The sequence below is a fragment of the Alexandromys fortis genome, unplaced genomic scaffold (genome assembly GCF_014885135.2).
Source record: "Alexandromys fortis isolate MF-2015 unplaced genomic scaffold, M_Fortis_MF-2015_v1.1 scaffold_167, whole genome shotgun sequence".
In the NCBI taxonomy this organism is placed as follows: Eukaryota; Metazoa; Chordata; class Mammalia; order Rodentia; family Cricetidae; genus Alexandromys; species Alexandromys fortis.
In genome coordinates, this window is record NW_026068050.1 from 2,071,816 (window position 1) to 2,094,826 (window position 23,011).

General features: G+C 44.1%; 1 protein-coding gene across 2 annotated transcripts in view; it reads right to left on the reverse strand.

Annotated features, from left to right (window-relative positions):
* Positions 1 to 4,489: 4,489 nt before the first annotated feature.
* The window catches only part of Chrna5 (cholinergic receptor nicotinic alpha 5 subunit), a 32,120-nt gene continuing 13,598 nt past the window's right edge, over positions 4,490 to 23,011 (reverse strand). The window contains exons 2-6 of one of the 2 annotated variants that reach the window (XM_050119467.1): positions 17,564 to 17,715; positions 12,455 to 12,499; positions 11,286 to 11,395; positions 8,919 to 9,747; positions 4,490 to 6,608 (exon numbers count right to left, since the gene is read on the reverse strand). In XM_050119467.1, coding sequence (XP_049975424.1) covers positions 6,447 to 6,608; positions 8,919 to 9,747; positions 11,286 to 11,395; positions 12,455 to 12,499; positions 17,564 to 17,715 — 1,298 coding nt within the window. In that variant the 3' untranslated portion in view covers positions 4,490 to 6,446. The remainder of the gene's footprint in view (positions 6,609 to 8,918; positions 9,748 to 11,285; positions 11,396 to 12,454; positions 12,500 to 17,563; positions 17,716 to 23,011) is intronic. The other variant, XM_050119468.1, reaches the window with a different exon arrangement.

A 23,011-nucleotide genomic window follows, 5' to 3' on the forward strand; every position in this document is an offset into this window, starting at 1 on the left:
TCATGAACATCGACGCAAAAATCCTCAACAAAATACTGGCAAACCGTATCCAAGAACACATTAGAAAAATTATCCATTATGATCAAGTAGGCTTTATCCCAGAGATGCAGGGCTGGTTCAACATACGAAAATCTATTAATGTAATCCACCATATAAATAAACTGAAAGAAAAAACCATATGATCATTTCATTAGATGCTAAAAAAGCTTTTGACAAAATTCAACATCCCTTTATGATAAAAGTCTTGGAGAGATTAGGGATACAAGGGTCATACCTAAATATAATAAAGGCTTAAAAATATCTTAACAGAAATATAAGAGATGATCAATCTATACAAACTAGGGTAGCTAACAAGAGATTTACCTCAAACCAAATTTTAATAGCATCCCCTTACAATAACAAAATGCCTGAGATAATCAACTTAAAGAGTGGAAACGTAGCTGGGCGGCGGTGGTGCACTCCTTTAATCCCAGCACTGGGGTGGAGGGGCAGAGGCAGGTGGATCTCTGTGAGTTCGAGGCCAGCCTCGTCTATAGACTGAGTTCCAGGACAACTAGGGCTACACAGAGAAACCCTGTCTTTAAAAAAAAAAAGGAAACAGATTATTTGGGCTCATGGTTTCAGTCCACACACACTTGGCCGTTTATGATGAGACAATACATCATGGTGGAGATGATACAGTTCATCAATGACAATCCCCTAAAAGCAGCCTGGAAGCAAAGTGAATGGGGAAGAAGCTGGGCTTTGTGCTTTCCATGAAGGATACATTTCCAACAACTGAACTCCCACCCTCCCGAAGGTTCCACCTCCTCCTCTGAGCACCAACAGGCTGGTGACCGAGCCTTTAGTACGCTGGCCTTTGGCACTTATTCAGAGTGTGACATTCTGCCCCTGCCCCTACAGGCTTATGTCCATTTCATAATCGATTTCTGCAAGAGTTCCTCAAGTCGTAACTGCTTCAGAGCCATTCACAAGCCCATGCCCAAAGGATGCTTTGAGACTCAGGGCAAACCCAGATGAGAAGCTGTAAAAAGTAACAAGATTATCCATGTTCAGAGTACAAAGATACAAAGTAAACATTCCTGTCCCACAAAGGAGACATGCGTAGAAAGGATCAGCACCAGATTCAAACGAAGCAGGGCAAACATCAAAACCTACGTCTGCACATCAGGCGTCTGGTGCAGACAGCGGCAGCGTGTGAAATCCCAAGGGCTCAGCGGTCCTGTTTCTTACAGACTCGCTGACTGCAGCCCATGCGCCCACACTCTGCCCACGCGCCTGCACTCTGCGGCTGGCTGTACTCACCTCATGAAGCATCCCTTGGTGGCTGTCACCTCTTGCTGGGGTCTCCATTATGGGTTCAGCTTTAGTCTCCTGTTTCCCACACACTGCCAGCTCAAAAGTTGGTGATGGAGACTTGCTCCGTCACACAGCGCTAAGCATCCCAGGCCGACTTCCGGGATCTTGACTCCGTAACTCTTGCATTTTGAATGGCTGTAAAACCAGCATGTTGTGAATGACGCCAAGGCCTGCCATGGCACACACGGTACAGGGTCCACGTGATCTGCAGCTGCAGTCATCTGCGTGTCTGGATATGAGAGGGGTGTTTTGGGGCAACTTTTGCCAAATGGCCCCGTGGAAGGAGGCTGCCTGGGGTCTCTTTAAGACAAATGTCTGAATCCTATGAGGAGGCAGTCTGACCAGCTCTTGAGGTGCCTTCAAGGTATTCTATCATCCTGGTGCAAAGTACTTGGCTTTACTTTTTAAATATATTTTTATTCATTCTTGGAGAATTTCAAGCACATTTTTGTACATCCACCCCTCCTCTACTTCTTCCCAGATCCACCCTCCCTTCCTGACCCATTCAACTTGGTGTCCTTTTAAAAATAATTAATAATAATAATAATGATAAATACATCTATCAAGACCAATTTGTGTTGCCCAAACTGTCTTGGAGATGTGGCCTTCCACTGGAGTATGGTCAGCTTCACAGGGGCTACACTCTTCGAGAAATATGACTCTCTGCCAGCAGCTAACAACTGCCAACAGCAGCTCATACGGGAGTGGGAGGGACTTCCGGCCCATCACTCCTCTTCATGGAAAGAGCTGATCTGTCTGGGGCTTGCACGGGTCTTGTGCATGCTGGCACAAATGCTGTGAGCTCAGATGCACAGCTGCCCTAGCTGTCAGAAGCCACGTTCCTCGTAGTCATCTGCTGCCTCTGGATCTCACACTCCTAGCCCCTCTTCCGAAGTGATCCCTGAGCCTTGAGCCCACTGGGGCCAGAGCAGCCTGCAGCCTCCCATTCCCTACACCATGTCCAAATGTTAGCTACCATCTACTGCGCATGGAGGCTTCTCAGATGAGAGCTGAGGATGCATTCATCTATGGGTGTAACGATAAATCGCTAGGTGTCAGTTTAATATTATGTCCATTTAGCAAAGTAACAGTAATAAGTGCTCCCCTAGAGCCTATGACCTCCCTATGACCTGTGTAGCCGTGGCTCTCGGTCTGCTGATAATGCCAGGTGTAGGTTTTATCTTACGGAACAGGATTTAAATTCAATCAAAAGTGGCTGGCTATTCCTGTGATGTTCGAGTACTATCGTGCCAGAGGGCATGTCTGGCCAAACACTCATTATTGTAGCTCATTAGGCTCACAGCCAGCCAAGACTGATGACGACTTTGCTCCCCGTAGCGTGTTTAGCACCTCCTAGCACCACGAAAGCCAGTCAGCAGGGATGAAGCTTCCAAGTCAGCACCAGCTTCATTTTCCCATGTCCTACGACTCAAGTATGTGGTACTTCCGAAACAGGGTCTTACCCTCAGGCTCCAGACGGTGGCCAGAGCATAGTAACAGCCTGGGATGTCTGGCCTTGGTCCTTACAGAAGATCCTATTAACCCATGCTGACACACCCTAGGCTTTCTCTAGCTTACTTCTTCAGACTTTTCCAGATTCCATCTACAAATTGATTCTAAGGGCTTCAGAGCTACACCATCAATCGCAATAGCTACCCTGCTGTGTGGCTTCAATTTCATCCAAATTGAAACATTCCTTCCTGGAGAAAAGAGGGACGCTCAGCAGATCCATGAAACTCACAAGAGACTACTGGACTCCCAAGGTTCACTCCTGAGTTTATAAAAACAGAAACGACGGCCTGGGAAGAGGAAACTTCCCGGTACTGTGTCCTGCAAGTTGCACAGGTTACCCAGGCTAGGGCGGGCTTTCCATGACGTAGCTTCCCAAGTCACCCATGGTCCTGGAAGAAACCCCTCCCCCATATTCCTGTAAGTAGCCACAGTGAACTCACTGGTTCTCCAAGCTGGATTCAGGCAGAACTGTTTCTTTGTTCTATTCCTACCCTTTTATCTAGGGTGACTAGAAGCAGACTCCCCAGAAAGGTCACACAACAGATTCCACTTTGGGGAACTGATAACCTGTTAGCTCTCTGTTCTTATGGGAAAATATTCGAGATAACCAACTTAACCAAGAGAAAGTTTGTTGTAGTTCATGGTGTCAGAGGCCATGGTTGGAGGGCCCACCGCTTTGAAGTCAGTGGCAAAACAGCATATAATGCTGAGGGAACACAGTGGAGCAAGGCTGTCTACTTCGTGGTGGCTGAGAAGCAAAAGGAAGGGCTAGAGTCTCAAAATCCTCCTCAAGGGCACACCACTAGGGACCCAACTTCCTTCTGCTAGGGCCTACTCCTTCCTAAAGGTTCCACTGCCTCCCAAAAGCACCTACGTCCAAGCGTCCAAGCTTTCAACAGATGGGGCTGTGAGGGACATTTATCTAGAGCACAGACCTTCACTTACTCTAACATTATTAGAAAATGCAAACTCTACAGGGTCCATCCTCCAGAGAATGCTTACTTGAGTTTAAGCAGTGAATATATTATCAATAAATGAGGATTTTGCTAACTTAACAGCTAAGAGTTTGAAATCAAATGCAAGGTTTTGGGAGATAGGTGTGTTGGGCCTTTGGGATGAAGTTTAACTGCTTTATCCATGATACAGTATACTGTCCTGACTGATGACATACCTGGTAATAGGCTAAAACTAGATTATAACTAAAGCATCCAGCATGTTGTGGGATATTATTTTAAGATGTGTTACATTTGTTTATGCTGTGGAACATTTGTTTAATGATGCAAAGATGTGTTGCATTCTTTTATGCTGTATTGTTTAACTCTGCGAAGCTGTGATTCTTTGTCTAAAACACCTGATGGTCTAATAAAGCACTGAATGGCCAACAGCGAGGCAGGAGCAAGGATAGGTGGGGCTGGCAGGCAGAGAGAAGAAATAGGAGGAGAAATCTGGGAGGAGAGAATGAGCAAGAGATCAAGGAGTAAGAAAAGAAGGGGCCAGCCGTGGAGTAAGAGTGGAAGTAAGATTACAGAAGTAAGAAAAGGAAAAAACTCAGAGGCAAAGGGTAGATGGGATAATTTAAGAAAAGCTGGTTATAAACAAGCCAAGCTGAGACTGGACATTTATAAGAATAAGCCTCCATGTATAGTTTATTTGGAACTGGGTGGTGGGCCCCCCAAAAGCCAAAAGAGTAAAACAACCAACAATACCAGCTCTAAGATTTTATGATTATAATCGCTGGGGTGAAAGATAATAAAACATAAGATATGACAATGTGCTTACCTCAACTCAGAAGAGCAATTTTTGTTAGCCTTTGAAACAGGGTCTCATAATGTAACTCAGACTGACCTAGAACTCACAGCAATTCCCCTGCCACTGCCTCCTGAAAGTAGAGACGACAGGTGTGAGACACCATATCCAGCTGAGAATACACCTTTAACCATGGAAGATGGTTCTTCCAAAGAATTATCAAAGCAAAGATATGCCCCCTTTGAGATGGGATCTACGTAACTGCAGTCTGCTGTTCTGAGGTCAGGGATAAACCATGCACACAAACAGCTCTATTAACCAGAGAATGGGGGCAGGGGGACTGAAGTCATTATGAAGGATATGTCACTGTGCATATGAAGTCATTACGAAGGATATGTCACTGCGTCTGCAGGAGTTACTTACCTGTTGTAAGTTTACAATGGAAGATAGCTTCAAACTTAGATAACACAAGAGCCATTCCACTTGAGCATCTAAAGAATAAAGTGACCTAGGGAGTTTCTAGTCACTCTTTTTCACTTATGAAAAAGAAAAATGTTGGTAAAGAGCCAGGCAGTGGTGGCGCTGCCTTTAATCCCAGCACTTAGGAGGCAGATACAGGCAGATCTCTATGAGTTTAAGGCCAGCCTGGTCTACAAAGTGAGTTCCAGGACAGCCAGAGCTGTTACACAAAGAAACCCTGTCTCAAAACAAAACAAAATAATAGCTTCGTATTAAGTGTGGTGGTTTGATTAGGAATGGTTCCCATAGACTCACAGATTTAAATGTTTGATCACTAGGGAGTGGCACTATTAGGAGCTGTGGCCTTATTGGAAGAAGTGTGTCATTGGGGATGGACTTTGAGGTTTCAGAAGCTCAGCCAGGCCCAATAGCTCATTCTCTCTTCCTGTTGCCTGCTGATCCAGAAACAGAACTCTGAGCTACTTCTCCATGCTGCCATGATTCCCGCAATGACAATAATGCATTAAACCTCTGAATCTGTAAGCCAGCCACAAATAGATGTTTTCCTTTATAAAAAGTTGGTGTGCAGGGCTGAAGAGATGGCTCAGCAGCTAAGAGGACTGGCTGCCCTTCCAGAGGTCCTGAGTTCAATTCCCAGCAACCACATGGTGGTTTGCAGCCATCTATAGTGGGATCTGATGCCCTCTTCTGGCATAAAGTCATACATGCTGATAAAGCACTCTATACATAAAATAAATAAAGAAATATTTTTTTAAAAAGTTGCTGTGGTCATGGTGTCTCTTCACAGCAATATTAACTAAGACATTAAGCCATTATTAAACCAAGTAATTGGCTTAATTCATATAGAAGTATTATGTATCACACATCCATGAATACAGGACAGATAGAATTTTAAAATATATATATGAGTTGGGCAGGGTGGAACACACCCATAGTCCCGGCTACTCAGGATGCTGAGACAGGAGGTTCACTGGAATCCAGGAGTTTGGCGACAGCCTGGATAATTTAAGAAGGCCCATTCTGAAAATACAAAACCACACAATTATAAGCTTTTACTAAATTTGGAAAAAGTTCTAAACGGTCTTCAACTATAACTGTATTTGCCAACCTCCAAAGAGGAACTTCCTCATGGATTCCACATTAGTAGGTGTTCACCAGTGCAGCTGGACAATGTTCTGTTGCTACCTGCAGTGATTACTTCAGTTCTAACGGACAATATTAAGCCAGGTTAGAAATTACTAATCTGTTACAGCCTATATCAAATTGAAAATAATTTCACATTTTCATAACTGTATACATGTCCTAAGAGATGTGCGGTTGCTCACTAAACCCATAGTCATTTCTTGGCTTCACTTAATTGTATTTCCGATGTGAACCGGGACTATGATATTGGCCCATTTATAAATAACAGGAACAAAAAGCCCCAGAGTCCCAATGACTGAAACCAGAAGAAAAGTCCACAGAAACATCCGGTCAAGAACTTGTGCTATGAATTTCCAGTCTTCAACAACCTGTTAAAAGACAAACATTAAATACAAATATCAAACTTGTACACATTTTAAGAATAATAAAAAAAAAAAACCCAGAAGATAATCACTTGCTGTCTTCAAAGCATAAGCGATCCTGTGCCCAGGGCTCTAAGACAGACTGGTATAACTTATTAAATTCCATTCCAGTCTAAATCCCTAGCTGACAAATATTCTCACCTTTTAACATTCCACTAATAGTTAAAACCCTTATGACGATGCTTTAATTATACCACCACCACATACTACACCAACAAGTTAGTTAGAAGTGAACTAGGCAGGGGCTGGAGAGATGGCTCAGTGGTTAAGAGCACTGCCTCCCCTTCCAAAGGTCCTGAGTTCAATTCCCAGCAACCACATGGTGGCTTACAACCATCTGTAATGAGGTCTGGCGCCCTCTTCTGGCCTGCAGCCATACAGACAGAACATTGTATACATAATAAATAAATAAATATTAAAAAAAAAAAAAGAAAAGAAAAAAAAAGAAGTGAACTAGGCAGTGTGGCACGCGCATGTGGTGCCAGCTACTTGGAAGACTGAAGCAGGAGGAGCCTGAACAAGTGGGACCGCATCTCAAACAACAACAAAAAGTTAACTCAAAGTTATTCCCTGGACACAGTGGTGCTTGCTGTAAACCCAGCCTTCAGGGGGCTAATGCAAGAGGATTGAGAGTTCAAGGCTAACCTGACTACATAGCAAAATGCTGTCTAAAAAAACAGTGTGTGTGTGGGGGGGGGAGACAGGAGATGAGGGTTCTCAGTGTAGAGGTGGTACAAGTCTTTAATCCCAAAACGTGAATGAATTTCTGTGAGTCTGGAGTCAGCCTGGTCTACACAGCAAGTCTCAGGCTAGCCAGGGCTATATATGTAATGAAACCTTGTCTCAAAAAAAAAAAAAAAAAAGGGAAGGAGGGAGGGGAAGAGAAGGAGAGGGTAAGGAGAAAAGAAGGAAGAGAAGGAGGGAGGGAGGGAGGGAAGGAGGGAGGGAGGGGACAAAGGCTGTCAGGGCAAGGGAAGCTGGGAGCTTCAGACTATGAAACAGTAGTAAAGACTGCACTGCTATTTTATCAGATTCATTGCATCTACGACTCGCACCTGATAGAAAAATCTCCATTTTAAAAACTTTAGAAATTAGAATTTGGGAGCTGGTGAGATGGCTCAGCAGTTAGGAGCATTTATTGCTCCTGTAGACCAGGGCTCAGTTCCCAGCACCCACACCATGGCTCACAAGCATCTGTAACTCCAGTTCGAGGGCTTCTGAAGCCCTCTTCAGATTTCCTCAGGCTCCAGGCACACACAATCAGGCAGAAAAACACTCATGCACATAAAATAAGAAAATAAATCTGGAAAAGGATTAATAGAAATATATTAGAATTTACATAATCTTAATGGGACCATTAAATATAAATTCAGTTATAAAATATTAATAAGCATAACGTTAAAAATATCATAAAATAGAAAAAAGGAAAATAGTGGCCATTGAAAATCTGAAAAAAAACCGAGTAGTTCAACACTTTAAATTGATAAAACACATGTCCAATATTTGCATCTCAAATGTCAATTAACCTTTACAAGCCAACCAAACTTATTTTCTGTAAGGCTTTAAACAAATTTTGTTTTAAGCACATTAGATACTATTACTGCCTCACAGGAAAACCTTGACTCATGAACATAACACATGAGAACACCTAACTCCTTTTCTCTTTTTATGGTTTTTAAATTTCATTTTGCTTTTATGAGATGTAGTCTCCCTACGTATTCTAGACTGACCTTAAACTTGCTAAGTAGCGGAAGACTTTCTCAACCCTCCTGCCACAGCCCCTGAGTGGTGGGATTATAGGTATGCACCTTATTCTTTCAATTTTACTAGTGAAAAACTTTACTAATTTTGTAAATGAGCCACAATAAGATGTTTTTCTAGAAAAGTATCTTGCATGTACTTATAAAACTACATTAGGCTCTTTCTTAAAAAAAATAACTTTTGATAAATTATAATGCCAAAATTCAGAAACAAAGTTACTGAAGAGAAATCTAAATCAGTAAATCATCCCATTCCAGAGCCAAAAGTTATGGCGAAAAATTACTATCCCCCCCCCAAAAAAAAATTACTATCCCGTCAAATGCATAGTTAAGCTTTCTTTATAGTCATTCAAGATGCTCTGGGGATCAAATGCATATTGTTAAACTTCCTTTGTCATCATTCAAGATGCTCTAGGGAAATGGAAAAGTGAGGCTTGGGCAGATGCCCCATTTTGCAGGGCTTTGCAGGGCAGCAGATTGAATACCCGCCACAGACCTCTCGGACGTCGTTCTCCTTCCTGACATGTCTCGTGATGTAGCGGATGCAGCCGAGCGCAGCTTCCAAGGTGTTCCTAGACTTCGGTCCACTGCCATCCTGGGTTTCTTCCCTCTGAGTGAAGTACCTGTCGACGTGACTTCTCATGCAGAGCAGTTTGGGGAGCTTGTGAAGAAATATCTTACGGACCCACGGCGCCATAGCATTGTGTGTTGAGGAAGAGCGGTGGTGGATGTTGATGGCAAACACAGTCACCATAATGGAGAGTGTCACGAAAATCATGGTGAACACCAAGTACTCCCCAATCAGAGGTATGACTTTGGACGACGAGGGTATGATCTCTTCAATAACCAGAAGGAAGACGGTCAGGGAGACGAGGACTGACGTGCACAGGCTGATCTTTTCACCTTCGTTTGACGGGAGATAGAAGACGACCACAGTCAGAAATGAGAGCCCGATGCAGGGGATAATGAGAAATAAGGTATAGAAGAGAGGCAGCCGCTTAATCACAAAAGAGTACGTGACGTAAGGGTACCAACAGCAGCTGTCCGTTCTGTTCCCTTTGATCCCCACGGCACTCATGATTTCCCATTCTCCGTTGTCAAAAAAGTCGGTTCTGTCTACGTTTTGGTCCTCTAGGAGTATATCAACCTGGGATCCATCATACGTCCAGGAGCCGAATTTCATGGAACAGTTCTGGAGATCGAATGGGAAAAACGTGACATCGATAGTACAGGAACTTTTGTAGTTTGCTGGTTGTGTCCAGGTGACGGTGCCATTGTACTGGACAGTCGTCTTCGTGCTGGCCCCTTCGAAACGCCCGTCTGCACTAAAAGAAACACACAGTAATGGTGCCTAAATCAAACAACCCGAGCACACATTTTATGAGCCCAATATAAAAGGAAACCTGTGGGTAACAGCATGAAATAAGTTCGAAGTTACTAAGTGCCCAAATGCCTGCCCCAGCCACGGGGCCTCGCTTTCTGGACATCTTCCTGACATGTATGATTCTGCTGGAACCGAGCCTACTCTCCCCTTTGTATTATGAGATGGGCAAATCCATGTTTATCAAAATGCTGAGATTTTTATAGTTGAAAAGACCTCACTTGACATACAAATAGAATCAGGCTGTTTCTATACCGGGCATGCACAGAGGCAGAGCCTGACCCTTTATCTCCAGACTTCCTCTTCCACCAGAGAGTTTGCACCAGGCAAGGCCGGCCTGGACCTGCACTAAAGAGGCACAGCAGCGGGTAGAAGCCCCAGCGCCCGAGTCCTTCACAACAGTCCTGCTGTGTATCTTCAGGTTCAGTTAGAGAGAGCAGCCAATGCTCAGGGAGCCGCCCCGTGCTACATTACAAGCTTTCTTCATCCTCCCAGATTGAGGAACATGGAAGTAAAGGATCCAAAAGATCGTTTTTGCCCAGCATTTGCTGTCCTTATGCCAAGGCCTTTGTGCAAACAGGACAGATGCTTTCAGCTGCTGAGGGAGCTGATGTACAGGGCGCCGCCCCGTGCTACCTTTCACGCTTTCTTCATCCTCCCCTATCGAGGAACATGAGGTAAAAGGTTCCAAAAGATCATATTTTGCATAGCATTTGTTCTAAAAAGCCTTTGTGCAAATAGGAGAGGTGCTTTAGCATAAATGCAAGCAAGCTCTCCCATTTACTCTGAGAGGGCCCTGGGTAAGGAAAATGCAGCTGGTACTGGCAATTACCCTCAAAACACTCCTAGAGAAGCTGCCCATGCATGGGTTAAAAATTAACCCCGCTCTCCTCACCATGGGAAAATGGCAATATTGTGCTGTTAGGACAGCATCTCTAGAAAATATTAGAAGATAGTGTTGACCATAAACTGTAACCTCAACTAAAAACAAATCCCTGCAAACATGGAAGTCTGACTTGAATAAGGAAGCAAATGGGGACATCACAGTGTCTTGGGGTGAAACCTCTCTCCGCCACATGAGAGCTTTGTGACCCTAGCAAAGCGTAACGGCGGTAGGTCCATTCAGACAGTTGGCACACCCAGCATTTAAAACTGCTGTGAACACACAGCCAAGCACGTAAAAGTTTCCTGTCTATGGAAGGCTAATCACAAGCATGACCTCTCCTCACCCTTCCTTATTCCTTTCTATGTTTGCCAAGCCCTTTTTTCTTATTTCAGAAACCAGGCAACATGTTTCTGATAAAAATAACACACTAGAAAGACAAAGGATACACAGCACCCATGAAACAAATAAGCACAAATCCAAGTCATTTGATTTCATAGCTAAACAATTTGCAGACGCAAGGGGAAAAGTCACTAGTGCCTGGCAGCAGTACAAGTTTTCTTTTGGAAATGTAAGGTAATATTTAGAACATAACTTACTTGTCAAACAAAACGATGTCTGGGATCCACAGAGAGTCTGATGGGACGCGTATAATTTTTATCCCACCGTAGTCGTCAGGATTCCATCTTAATTTTACATCTCTCCATTCCTGTAAAGTGAGAAATTCAACTCCATTTCCATCAATACACTATAAAATAAGTTAAAGATATACTTCCTGTCATAGCCAGAACCTTTAGACACGAATCATTTCTGTCCCCAATTCAGAAAACCTTCTCAAGAACAACATCCTGCCCCCTCTGTGCACTGACTCCAGCTGTGGTCCTGATGAGGCACAGGGGAGGACCCGTACTGATGCATTCACGGTTCTCTACTTGTCAGAGACAGAGAAAGGATAAACAATGGAAAGTATTCAACAACAGCTGGAGACATACGTATGGTGGTCCAGAATTAAAATAATTCATTACCGAGAGATCACTAGGGGATGGGAGGGGTGCTGGAAGAGGAGGGTCATAACATAGGGATGGAGGTACATACATGGTGTACGAATGGATGACACTATCACAGGGAATCCCAATAATGTGTAGTTAGCATGATAATAACTATAACAATGTCTAGTTGCATTCCTGTCCATTCCTGTTGCACTCAAATTAAAAGCCAAATCCTGGGGCTAAGCAGACGGCTCAGTGGCTAAGAGCACTTGAAGCTTTTGTAGACAGGTCCCGTTCCCAGCCTCTGCATGGCAGCTGACAACCCTCTCTAATGCCAGTCCCTGGTGATGCAATGCCCTCTTCTGGCCTCCTTGGGCATTTCATGTACATGTATATTTAGATGTTTGCAGACTAAATGGTCATATAAAAATAAACATTGTTTTAAAAAATATATAAAAAATAAAAAGTAAAAATCCAAATCCTTGCAGGGTCCTATAAGTTACTATTCTACTGGCTTCTCATTGTTCCTTTGATCCCCCATCTCCACAGGACTCCCCATGGCTCACACACCTTTAGCCACAATTACTAGATACAGTTCGGCCTCTGGACCTTTTACCTGCTGGTCCTCTACCCAGAATACTCTTCTCCCCTAGATGCCCATAAGGCTTGTTTCATCTCCCCTGAGACTTTCTATGAGCTTTGCCTTTTTGGCCACATAGGACCTAAAATAAAGAGTGGGCAAGCTGCTAGCTGGGCACCTGCTTGATTGGCATACACACCTGTTTCAACCAGACGTTTGTTGTCATTAGCTGGTTTTTCTCATCCTATTTAAAAAGAAAAAAAGAGAAAGCTTGGTTGTTTCCGTACCACAGCAGTAATTCCTTAAGGGCTTGAACACGGTGGCAGTTGCTGTCACTGCTAAGCCTGAGCTCTAACTCAGAAAAGGCACCTTTCTTACCCTTTTATTTCATCTTTGAATATCAGCTGAAACCCCAAGTATGCTTTTACAGACACTCTGGCTTTCTCAGTTTTTCTGAAGACCCTACCCACTTTCTATAGCGGCTGCAGTCTTCCACAGCTGCCCCTATCTCAGAAAGAGTGGCTTCTGGTCCATGTTCCTCCCTCCTGAACCCGCTGAGATTTACAGCTTCCCTGCCTGCCCTGTTTTTGCGCTCTCTCTCTCTCTCTCTCTCTCTCTCTCTCTCTCTCTCTCTCTCTCCTAATATGGTCCTTAAGCTTTAAAAAGTTATACATTTCAATATAAATGCTCCTTTCCATTTGAATGAACACCTGCTAATTGTTCTCACTCTCTAAAAAAACAAGATTAAGCTCATATTATTACTCTAAACATTCTATCGTTCAGGTAAACTACTCCAAAGCTTATCACTTGTGATTCTATATTTAGTTTTCATGGTCTCAACTACTACAGTTTCTCAATTTTTTTCTTATTTTCTGAGACAGGGTTTCTCAGTGTAGCCTTGGCTGTCCTGGAACTCACTCTGAAGACCAGGCTGGCCTTAAACTCACAGAGATCCGCCTGCCTCTGCCTCCTGGGTGCTGGGATTAAAGGCACACAACCACCACTGCCCGGCAAATTTCCTCAAACTTAAGAAGATCTAAGATATGAGAACAACATTATTCACTTTGCCCTAAAAGAGTGTGAAGATGCACGCCATGTACTCAACCTGCCTTTCTTAAAGGAAGGAGAAATTCAGACAATTTGGACAACTTTCTGCCAATAGAAATATGAATAAATATAAGAGGATTTTAACATAACTAGGGGGAAAAGCAGTCAGCAAAATGATATCAAAAATACATTCCAGGGACGGGAGAGTTGGCTCAGTGGTTAAGAGTGCCTTTTGTTCTTGTGAAGGACCCAGGTTCGATTTCTAGTACCCACATGGAAGCTTATCACTTCCTTAGACACCAACCAGCCATGCTTGTGGTGCACAGACATACATGCAGGCAAAGCACTCATACACACAAAATAAAATAAATCTAAATAGCAAGACAAAACAAAAAGCTCACACATTCCAAGTTTGTAAAACAGGCACAGAGAAAAAAAAATGACAAGAAACACAACAAATAGGGCTTTTTGTTTTTATACTGGTCTCAGTAGCCCAGGCTGGCTTCAAACTCTCCCTGTAGCAGGGGATAACCCAGAATTCCTTATTCTCCTGCTTCTACTCCCAAGTGCTGGGATTACAGGTGTGTACCTCCCCCCACAGACACCTCAGCAATCAATTGTTGACATCAGTCATCTACAAATGGTAGAATTAGAATCACTTTTTATCTGTTTCTTTTTTTTACACTTTAAAAAAAAACTCTAAAATCATGTGCTACTTCTGTAACCATAAAATAAATGCATGCTCATGGTATTTTAATATATGTAAATATTTGATCACGATCCTAAATATAATTATTGGCATGATCAGAACTAGAAGAAATTAGTTTTAAAAGTGTGACTTTCTTAGGGTAAACACTAAGAATCAAGAAATTCTCCCTAAGCCGGGCGGTGGTGATGCATGCCTCTGCCTCCCAGCCCTCAGAAAGCAGAGCCAAGTGGATCTCTATGAGATCGAGGCCAGGCTGGTCTACAGAGTGAGTTCCAGGACAGCCAGAGCTAGCTCAAAAACAAACAAAACAAAAAATAAAAAAGAAATAAAGAGAGAGAGGGAGGGAGGAAGAGAAAGAGAAGAAAGAAAGAAAGGAAGGAAGGAAGGAAGGAAGGAAGGAAGGAAGGAAGGAAGGAAGGAGGGAAGGAAGGAGGAAAGAAAGAAAGAAAGAAAGAAAGAAAGAAAGAAAGAAAGAAAGAAAGAAAGAAAGAAAGAAAGAAAAGTTCTCCAGATAAATGACACATAGAAAACTCTCTGGGAAAAAAATTTGCCTTCAAGTATGTATATATACCATGTGTGTGCCTGGTGCCTGTGGTGGTCAGAAGAGGGCGTCAGATTCTCCGAAACTGGAGTTATCAAGGTCTGTGAACACTATGTGGTTGCTGAGAAGTGATGTGGGAGTCTTCTGTTTTCTGTTGAGTTCATTGGTTAAATAAAGAAACTGCCTTAGCCCTTTAATAGGACAGAAAATTACGTAGGCAGAATAGACAGAACAGAATGCTGGGAGAAAGAAGCCGAGTCAGGCAGTCACCATGATTCTCCCACTCCAGACAGACGCAGGTTAAGATCTTTCCTGGTACCAGCTCATGGTGCTACACAGAATATTAGAAATGGGTTAGATCAATATGTAAGAGCTAGCCAATAAGAGGTTAAAACTAATGGGGCAAGCAGTGTTTAAAAGAATACAGTTTCCGTGTAATTATTTCGGATAAAGCTAGCCGTGTGGGCGGCCGGGTGCCAGGAACGTAGCCCGCCGCTCCTATTACAACAGAGAAGTCAACATGGGTCCTTTACCAAGAGCAGCCAGACCTCTTAACCACTGTGCCTTTCTCTAGCCCTTGATATGTCTCAAGTGTCATCTTGAAATAATTTCTGGTCCTCAGAAGCTATGATTCTATTCTTGGACTATTAATCAAACCTTCTAGTGCATGCTTATGTACAATATAAAATGTTTTGGTTTTCTTATTAATTTTTTTATTTTACATACCAACCACGGTTTTCCCTCTGTCCTCCCCTTCCCACGTCCTTTGAAACCCTCCCATCTACTCCTCAGAAAGTCAGAAAGGGTATAGCCTCCCATGGGAGTCAACAAAGCAGGGCATATGCCTTGAATACAATGGCATAGGAGACTACTTTTTGAATATAATCCCAGTAGCAAAACACTTAGATGACAATTAGTAAATGGGACCTCCTGAAACTGAAAAGCTTCTGTAAAGCAAAGGACACAGTCAATAAGACAAAATGGCAGCCTATAGAATGGGAAAAGCTCTTCACCAACCCCACATCTAATGGAGGCAGAATATATAAAAAAAAAAAATAACTCAAGAAACTAGACATCAAAATACCAAATAATTCAATTTAAAAAATAGGGTACAGATCTAAACAGAGAGTTCTCAGCATTAGAAACTCAAATGGCCAAAAAACATTTAAGAAATTGCTCAGCATCCTCAGTCATCAGGGAAATGCAAATCAAAATGACTCTGAGATATCATCTTACACCTGTCAGAATGACTAAAATCAAGAACACTGATGACAGCTTATGTTGGAGAGGATGTGGAGTAAAGGGAACATTCCTCCACTGCTAGTGGGAGTGCAAACTTGTACAACCACAAGCTTGGAAATCGGTATGATGGTTTCTCAGAAAATCGGTAATCAATCTACCTCAAGACCCCACGATACTACTCCTTGGCATATACCCCAAAGACGCTATTTATCACAAGGAGACTTGTTCAACTATGTTCATAGAAGCATTATTCATAATAGCCAGAACCTGGAAACAACCTAGATGCCCCTCAATCAAATAATGGATAAAGAAAATGTGGTACATTTACACAATGGAGTATTACTCTGTGATTAAAAAAAAAAGACATCATGAAGTTTGCAGGCAACTGGATGGAACTAGAAAAAAATCATCCTGAGTGAGGTAACCCAGACCCAGAATCACAAATTTGGTATGTGCTCACTCATAAGTGGATATTAGATGTAAAGCAAAGAATAACCAGGCTACAATCCACAGCCCTAGAGAAACTAGGTAACAAGAAGGATCCTAAGAGGGATGCATGGATCGCCCTGGGAAGGGGAAATAGATGAGATCTCCTGGACAAACTGGGGGTGGGAGGGTGGTGGGGAGAGGACAGGGGATGGGAACATGAAGGATCGGGATGGTTGAGTTGGGGGAGGGACAGAGAGCAACGAAAGAGATATCTTGATAGAGAGAGCCATTGTGAAAGAAACCTGGTGAAAGAATCCATTGTGAGAGAAACCATTTGTGAGAGAAACCTGGTGTTAGGGAGAGTCCCAGAATCTACAAGGACGACCCCTGTTGCTGGAGGTCCTTCCACCCCTCCAACCAATAGCTGCTGTGATACCAGCCCATTGGGGCGTGGTCTCTCTCCCTTTAAAAAAGCGGCTACTTCCTCTGCTCGCTCTCTTCACTTCCTGCTCCCCCAGCGACTAGACTTCCTTCCTGGTTGCGCAGAGGGCTGTTGTCTGGGACAGTGATCTGTAAGTTTTTTCCTCTTTAAATAAATACCACCCTTTTAATCATAATTCCAAACTGGTGTGGCATTGTTCGTGACTTACGCCTTCAGACCCCAACTAAGACTCCTAGCAACAGTGGAGAGGGTGCCTGAAATGGCCTTCTCCTGTATTCAGATTGATGACTACCCTAATAGTCATTATAGAACCTTCATCTGGTAGTTTATGGAAGCTGATGCAGAAATCCACAGCCAAGCACCACGCCAAGCTCCAAGAGTCCAGCTGACCTGGGCTTGTAGGAGCTCACAGCCTCTGGACCGACAGCTGGAGAAGCTACATGGGATGGAACTAGGTCCTCTGCATGTGGGTGACAATTGTGTAGCTTGGTCTGTTTATTTGAGGATCCTCTAGCAGTGGGACCAGGATCTATTCCTGGCACATGAGCTGGCATTTTGGAACCTATTCCCTGTGGTGGGATGCCTTGCTCTACCTTGATGCCATGGGAAGAGGCTTGGTCCTGCCTCAACTTGATAAAATGTTTTAATATCTTTGAATTTGATTAAGGACAGACCTAGCATTAGGAAATGAAATAAGATTATTTACTACACAACAACATAGAAACAGAGTATCATTATACCTATGGCACACTAGTCACTGTTCCCTAGTCAGCTCCTTGTGGCAAAGGGTACGTCTGGTCACCTTGGTAACCTCTGGTGTCTGACATGCATCTGGGAAAAAAACTGACTTTACCTAAAATTGGTGTGAAATGGACTTCGTAAGAGCAGGCAGACTTACCACGTCCACCAACTGAGATATTGCAAGGCCAAACTTGATCTTTATTTTGTCACTCAGGCGTTCCACAGGACGAACCCACCTTTCATAGTCTTCAAATAAATCCTTAAATAAACGGTCTTCGTGTTTTGCAGCAGAGGACAGTTCAGGCAATCCTGCATAACAAGTTTTAAGAAATTAGTACGCTGGCTGCTCTCCCCGTAAATACCTATACTTTAAGAAATCAACACTGTTAATGATCCAATTAAAATTTAAATTATTATTGTTTTAGGTTTGTTAGTTTGTAACAGGATTATCATGTAGCCCTGGCTCCCCTTGGATTCCCTATGTAACCAAGTAACCAAGTATAGCTTTCAACTCCTGGTCCTCCTGCCTCTATCACCCAGGTACTGAAATTACAGGCATCCACCACTGTATTCATCCAGCTAATTTTTAGGATTTATTTTTATTTTAAATTGGGGTGTGTATGTGCACCCCCATGAACGTAAATGCTCCAAAAGTTCAGAGGTGTCCAATTTCTCTTAGAGCAGGAGTTTTAGGCAGCTGTGAGCTGCTTGATGTAGGTGCTAGGATTTGAACTCAGGTCTTTTGCAGGAACAGCATGTGCTCTTAACAGATGAGCCATCTCTCTAGTCCCCTGATGTGGCTTTCAAAATGAAATATTAACACAAACACTATTAGAGTCAGATATAATTCTTAGTTAATCACATTACTCACTATAGAAATATGCCGAATTTTTAAATAAACACTCAGTACTTAATACAGAGCAACTTAATAACATTTAGGTACCAATGGCTGCGGGGTGTTTTTCTGTGGTGGACTGCAAGAATCAGCCCCGGGGTCAATCCCTCACACTGACAAAACAAAGAGTAAAGGCCTTTCAATTGTCAGGGCTATGGATGGGGTCGATATCAAAATCCTAGAAAACAAACATACCTAATAAATTCTAACTGCTTCATAAAAAGAAAATAGATATACTGAAGTAAAATTCATCTATTAACTGGAAATATAAAGACATGTACTTTACTTGGCATAATTTTATATATAAAATATTGAATGAATTATTTAGATTTGTATTGCTATATATTTGTATAAAACTACTTTAGGCCCTAAGTCTTAAGGAGGCGCTGCAGTGTTGGAACTTCTACTCAATCTATTTATAGAGAGAATTCCATGAGATCATTTCCAAGAGCATAATCATAATCTCCCCCCCCCCCCCCCCCCCGTCAGTTTTTCCCGTCACAGTGAGTAGGTCCATCGCCTGTCTGGTTCTGTCGTCTAAAAACTATGACTCACACTTGACACCACTTTCTCCCTTACAGCTGCACGCAATCCACTAGCGTGCTGTTGGCCTTGCCCCTAAAACTTCGTGCCCCTAAATACATGTATTCTCTACTTTCTCTGTTGTCACCTGCCTACCACAAGCTAGCTGAATCCCTCCCCAGGACTAGGAAACGTCTGTCGCTAAAAGTAATCTCCAGGGGCAGGAGAAATGGCTCAGCTGTTAAAAGCACTTGTTAAGACCGGGCGATGGTGGCACACGCCTTTAATCCCAGCACTCGGGAGGCAGAGGCAGGCGGATCTCTGGGAGTTTGAGGCCAGCCTGGTCTACAAGAGCTAGTTCCGGGACAGGCACCAAAGCTACAGAGAAACCCTGTCTCGAAAAGCCAAAAAAAAAGCATCCCTTCTGCTCTCATTGTCGGATTAAATAAGCACACATTGGGGCATGGGGATAGCGGAGGCCCTAATTAGCAGCTCCTGGATGCTGCCTTGATCCTTTGGATGTCTTAAACGAAAGAGCTAACCGGACTGACAGCTAACCAGATTGCTCTGAACACTCTACAGATACCTCCAGAACACAGCTGGATGACGCAGCTTATCACTGCGGCTCCTGACAGCACTGTTTGAAACAATTTGTATCAGATACTTTGTTCCCTCGGTGAACTCTAGCCCACTCTGCAACCGTTTCCACTTTAGCCAGAAGGGGAGAACTCCCACTGTTACTTTAGCAGAGGGATTTCGTGACTGGTGACACGGCCTGGGAGGTAAAGGCACAGGCCACCAAGCATAATGGCCTGAGCTCCATCCTTGGGTCCTGCACAGCGGAAGAAGACAGACTCCTGAAAGTTGTCTTCCTGAGTCGCCTCCACAAGCATCCCAGACAGCATCACTGGAAGCAGGCACCCTGAATGGTCCCAGCAGAGGCCAAGCTGTGGCAACCAAACTGGGGTAGCCAAACAGATCAAGAACAGCCAGTAAAGAAAAACAAACAAACAAAACAAAGAGAGGCAGAAACAGAAATAGCAAGAGAACAGAAAGCTGAAATGAAGAATACAGGCTTTGTAAGGGGCCAGAGAGAAGAACCTGCAGGCTCTGGTTGGCAGAAGAGGTCCAGAGAACTCTCAGGTCTTCAGAGCTGAAGTCTGTCAGCCCCTAGGCTGAGAGCTGTAACCACAGCCATTGCCAAGGGCCAAGAGTTCCGATGCCTGAAGGAGGGAGCACTAGCGGATGCTGCTTGACTACTGCTGCCAAACATTGCCAGGAGCGAAAGTTGCTCGATGCCAGCATTTGAGGAGTTCTCTGCCTGCTGCAGGCTTCTGTCCAGGTAGAGAAGAGAACCATGAGCCAACTGAGCTGTAATGAGCCAGCTCTGCAGCTCCTCACCTGCTCACCATGGCTTGGTTCTCTGCAGAGACCCAGGCAACATGGACTGACTGATGCTAAACGCTGGCCTAACGGATTTCTTCAGCTTTCCAATGTCCCTGGTCCCTGCTGGCATTGCTCTCCTTTGTTCCAACTGTACTGAAGGAACAGTTTCTGCCACGCACATTCCCATCAACGAGGCACATGCCCTCCCTTCCCCTGCCCTGGCCAAGTCACGCATTCTTCAGACCTCAGCCGACATGTTTTCCTGAAAACCTCTTTCCTACCCCAGTTCACATTGCATTAGCGCTGTGTCCCTCATCTTTACCGTAGCTATGTGGATCTTGTGTGGATATGATTAAAGTCTGTCTTCTTTGCTGCTTTTCTCACCTCTCTCTGTAGCCCTGAGTAACACTTCAGGGTTCAGCCTGTTCACTGAGTGAATATACGGTTGGATATGGTTGATCCGGTATTCACTTATTACCATATGCTAACCCTCATTTTTTTTTTTTTTGTTTTTTGTTTTTTGAGATAGGGTTTCCCTGTGTAACAGTCCTAGCTGTCCTGGCACTAGCTCTTGTAGACCAGGCTGGCCTCAAACTCACAGGGATTCACCTGCCTCTGCCTCCCTAGTGCTGGGATTAAAGGCGTGCACCACCACCACCGGGCGCTACCCCTCATTTTTCTCTAATGATTTTAGAATGTTATCTTTGGTTAGGGAACAACCTGCATGAGAGCCGTCTTCATTTTCTCTGAAGTTCACTAGACTCATCTTAAAATTAGAGACGCTGCCATACTCAGATTTGAACATAAAGAGCAACATAACCCAGCCGGTAAGAGTTGAGAATGGCACCGCGGCATTGGGTACTCAAGGGCAGAGGTTCTCAACCTTCCTAATGCTGTGACCCTTTGATACAGTTCCTCAGGTTGTAGTGAAGCCAGCCATAAAATTATTTTCCTTGCTACTTTGTAACTGTAATTTTGCTATTCTCATGAATGTAAATCTGATTTGCAACCCCTGTGAAAGGGTCATTTGAAGCCGGGTGGTGGTGGCGGACGCCTTTAATCCCAGCACTCGGGAGGCAGAGGCAGGTGGATCTCTGTGAGTTGGAGACCAGCCTGGTCTACAAGAGCTAGTTCCAGGACAGGCTCCAAAACCACAGAGAAAGCCTGTATCAAAAAAAAAATAATAAAAAAAAATTCAAAAAAAGTCAACAGGAGCAAGAGCAAGCCCCTCCCACAGTGTGGAGCCTCTCCAGCCTCCCTCCATTTTTGAGTGTGATCTGGCCGCAGGTTTAGAATGCATGAAACAGTCATTTTCAAGTGGGGAGTCATCTGGCTGGTCCCTCCTTGAGGAGCTGACTAGGAACTGTCATTCTCAAGGCCCAGTGATGTCACATGGCTTTGAGCAAATAACTGAGCAAACCCTCTACACAGCGTGTGTGCTTCTCCCAGAGCCCTGTAGCTTCGGTAGACGAGAATACACCGGATCGGGCTGGCGAGAGGGATTGGTGTAGAAGCGCTTGCTGCCAAGCCTGGGATTTGATACCTGGGACGAAAATGGTGGAAGACTAGAACTGGCTTCCTAGTTGAGTACATGCACATGGACACACGCTATACATGCAATCATGACGTTACATTAAGCACTTGGGCACAGGTCGAGCTGGGTGAGGGAGCCACACCTGTGACCCCAAGCACCGGGAAGGCAGAAGCCAGAGGACGGGAGCTTCAGGCCAGGCTCAGTTGGAGACCCAGAGCCTGCAGCCAGAAAAGGTTCAGAGCTTGAGGAGGCCAAAGAGCTGTGGAAACCGAGGGCAGTGGCCGCTCCAGGCTGCCGCAGGGGCAGGCGTGGAGAGCTGGTGAGATCTACAGATCTTCTGGAGTTTTGTGGGCAAAAGCCAAAGTTTTACTTACTTATTTTGGGGCAGGGTCCCATGGAGACCAGGCTGGCCTCAAACTCCCTGTGTAGCTGAGGATGATCTTGAACTCCTGGTCCTCCAGATTGACCCCCAGAGCACTGGGATTCCAGGTAAGGTGTCACTACACCTTGTCTTTTTTTTTTCTAAAGCAGGGTCACATTATATAGCCTTGGCTGTCCTGGAACTCACTATGTAGGCCAGGCTGCTCTCAAATTTACAAGTGCTGGCATCAAAGGCCTGCAGCTCCGCGCTCTATTCTGCTTGTTTGGTTTCATATACTTTTTATTTGTATTTTTTTGAGGTTAGGATTTGTTATGTTGCTAGTCTAGGCTTCCCTGGAACACCTGGGCTCCAGGTTCTCTTCCTGCCTCAGCCTTCCAAGGAGCCAAGACAAACATATGCATGACTATGCCCCGGCTCAACATCTATTCTTTTTTCTTCTATTCTTTAAGTTGCCTTCAGAAAAAAAAAATGGGGTATCATTTCATACTTGCCTTTTGTTTTTAGCCTTAAGGACCTGAAATGGATTTAAGTTCACTACGTTGTTGAGGCTGGCCTTGAACACTCCATCCTTCTGCCTCCACCTCCCTAATACTAGAATCACAGGAAGAGCAACCATGCTGGCTCTCCATCTGATTTTCCCCTTGCAACCTCAGCCCAGAGGTCAGCCCCATGCTGGACTTCCTCTCTAGCTGGTCCTGTACCTGCTTCCTCCCCTCCCCTGCCCTTTCATTTCCCACTGTCCTCCCATTTCCTGGTTTCTCTGACTCCTCGCCTTTCCTAGGGAACCTCTGATTTCAGGGACTTTGCTCTGTGTTCCATGCTTGAAGCCTCTTCCTTCTTCCAGTGTGGCTTCTGGGTTCCTGTATTCACTCTGCCTTGACTTTTC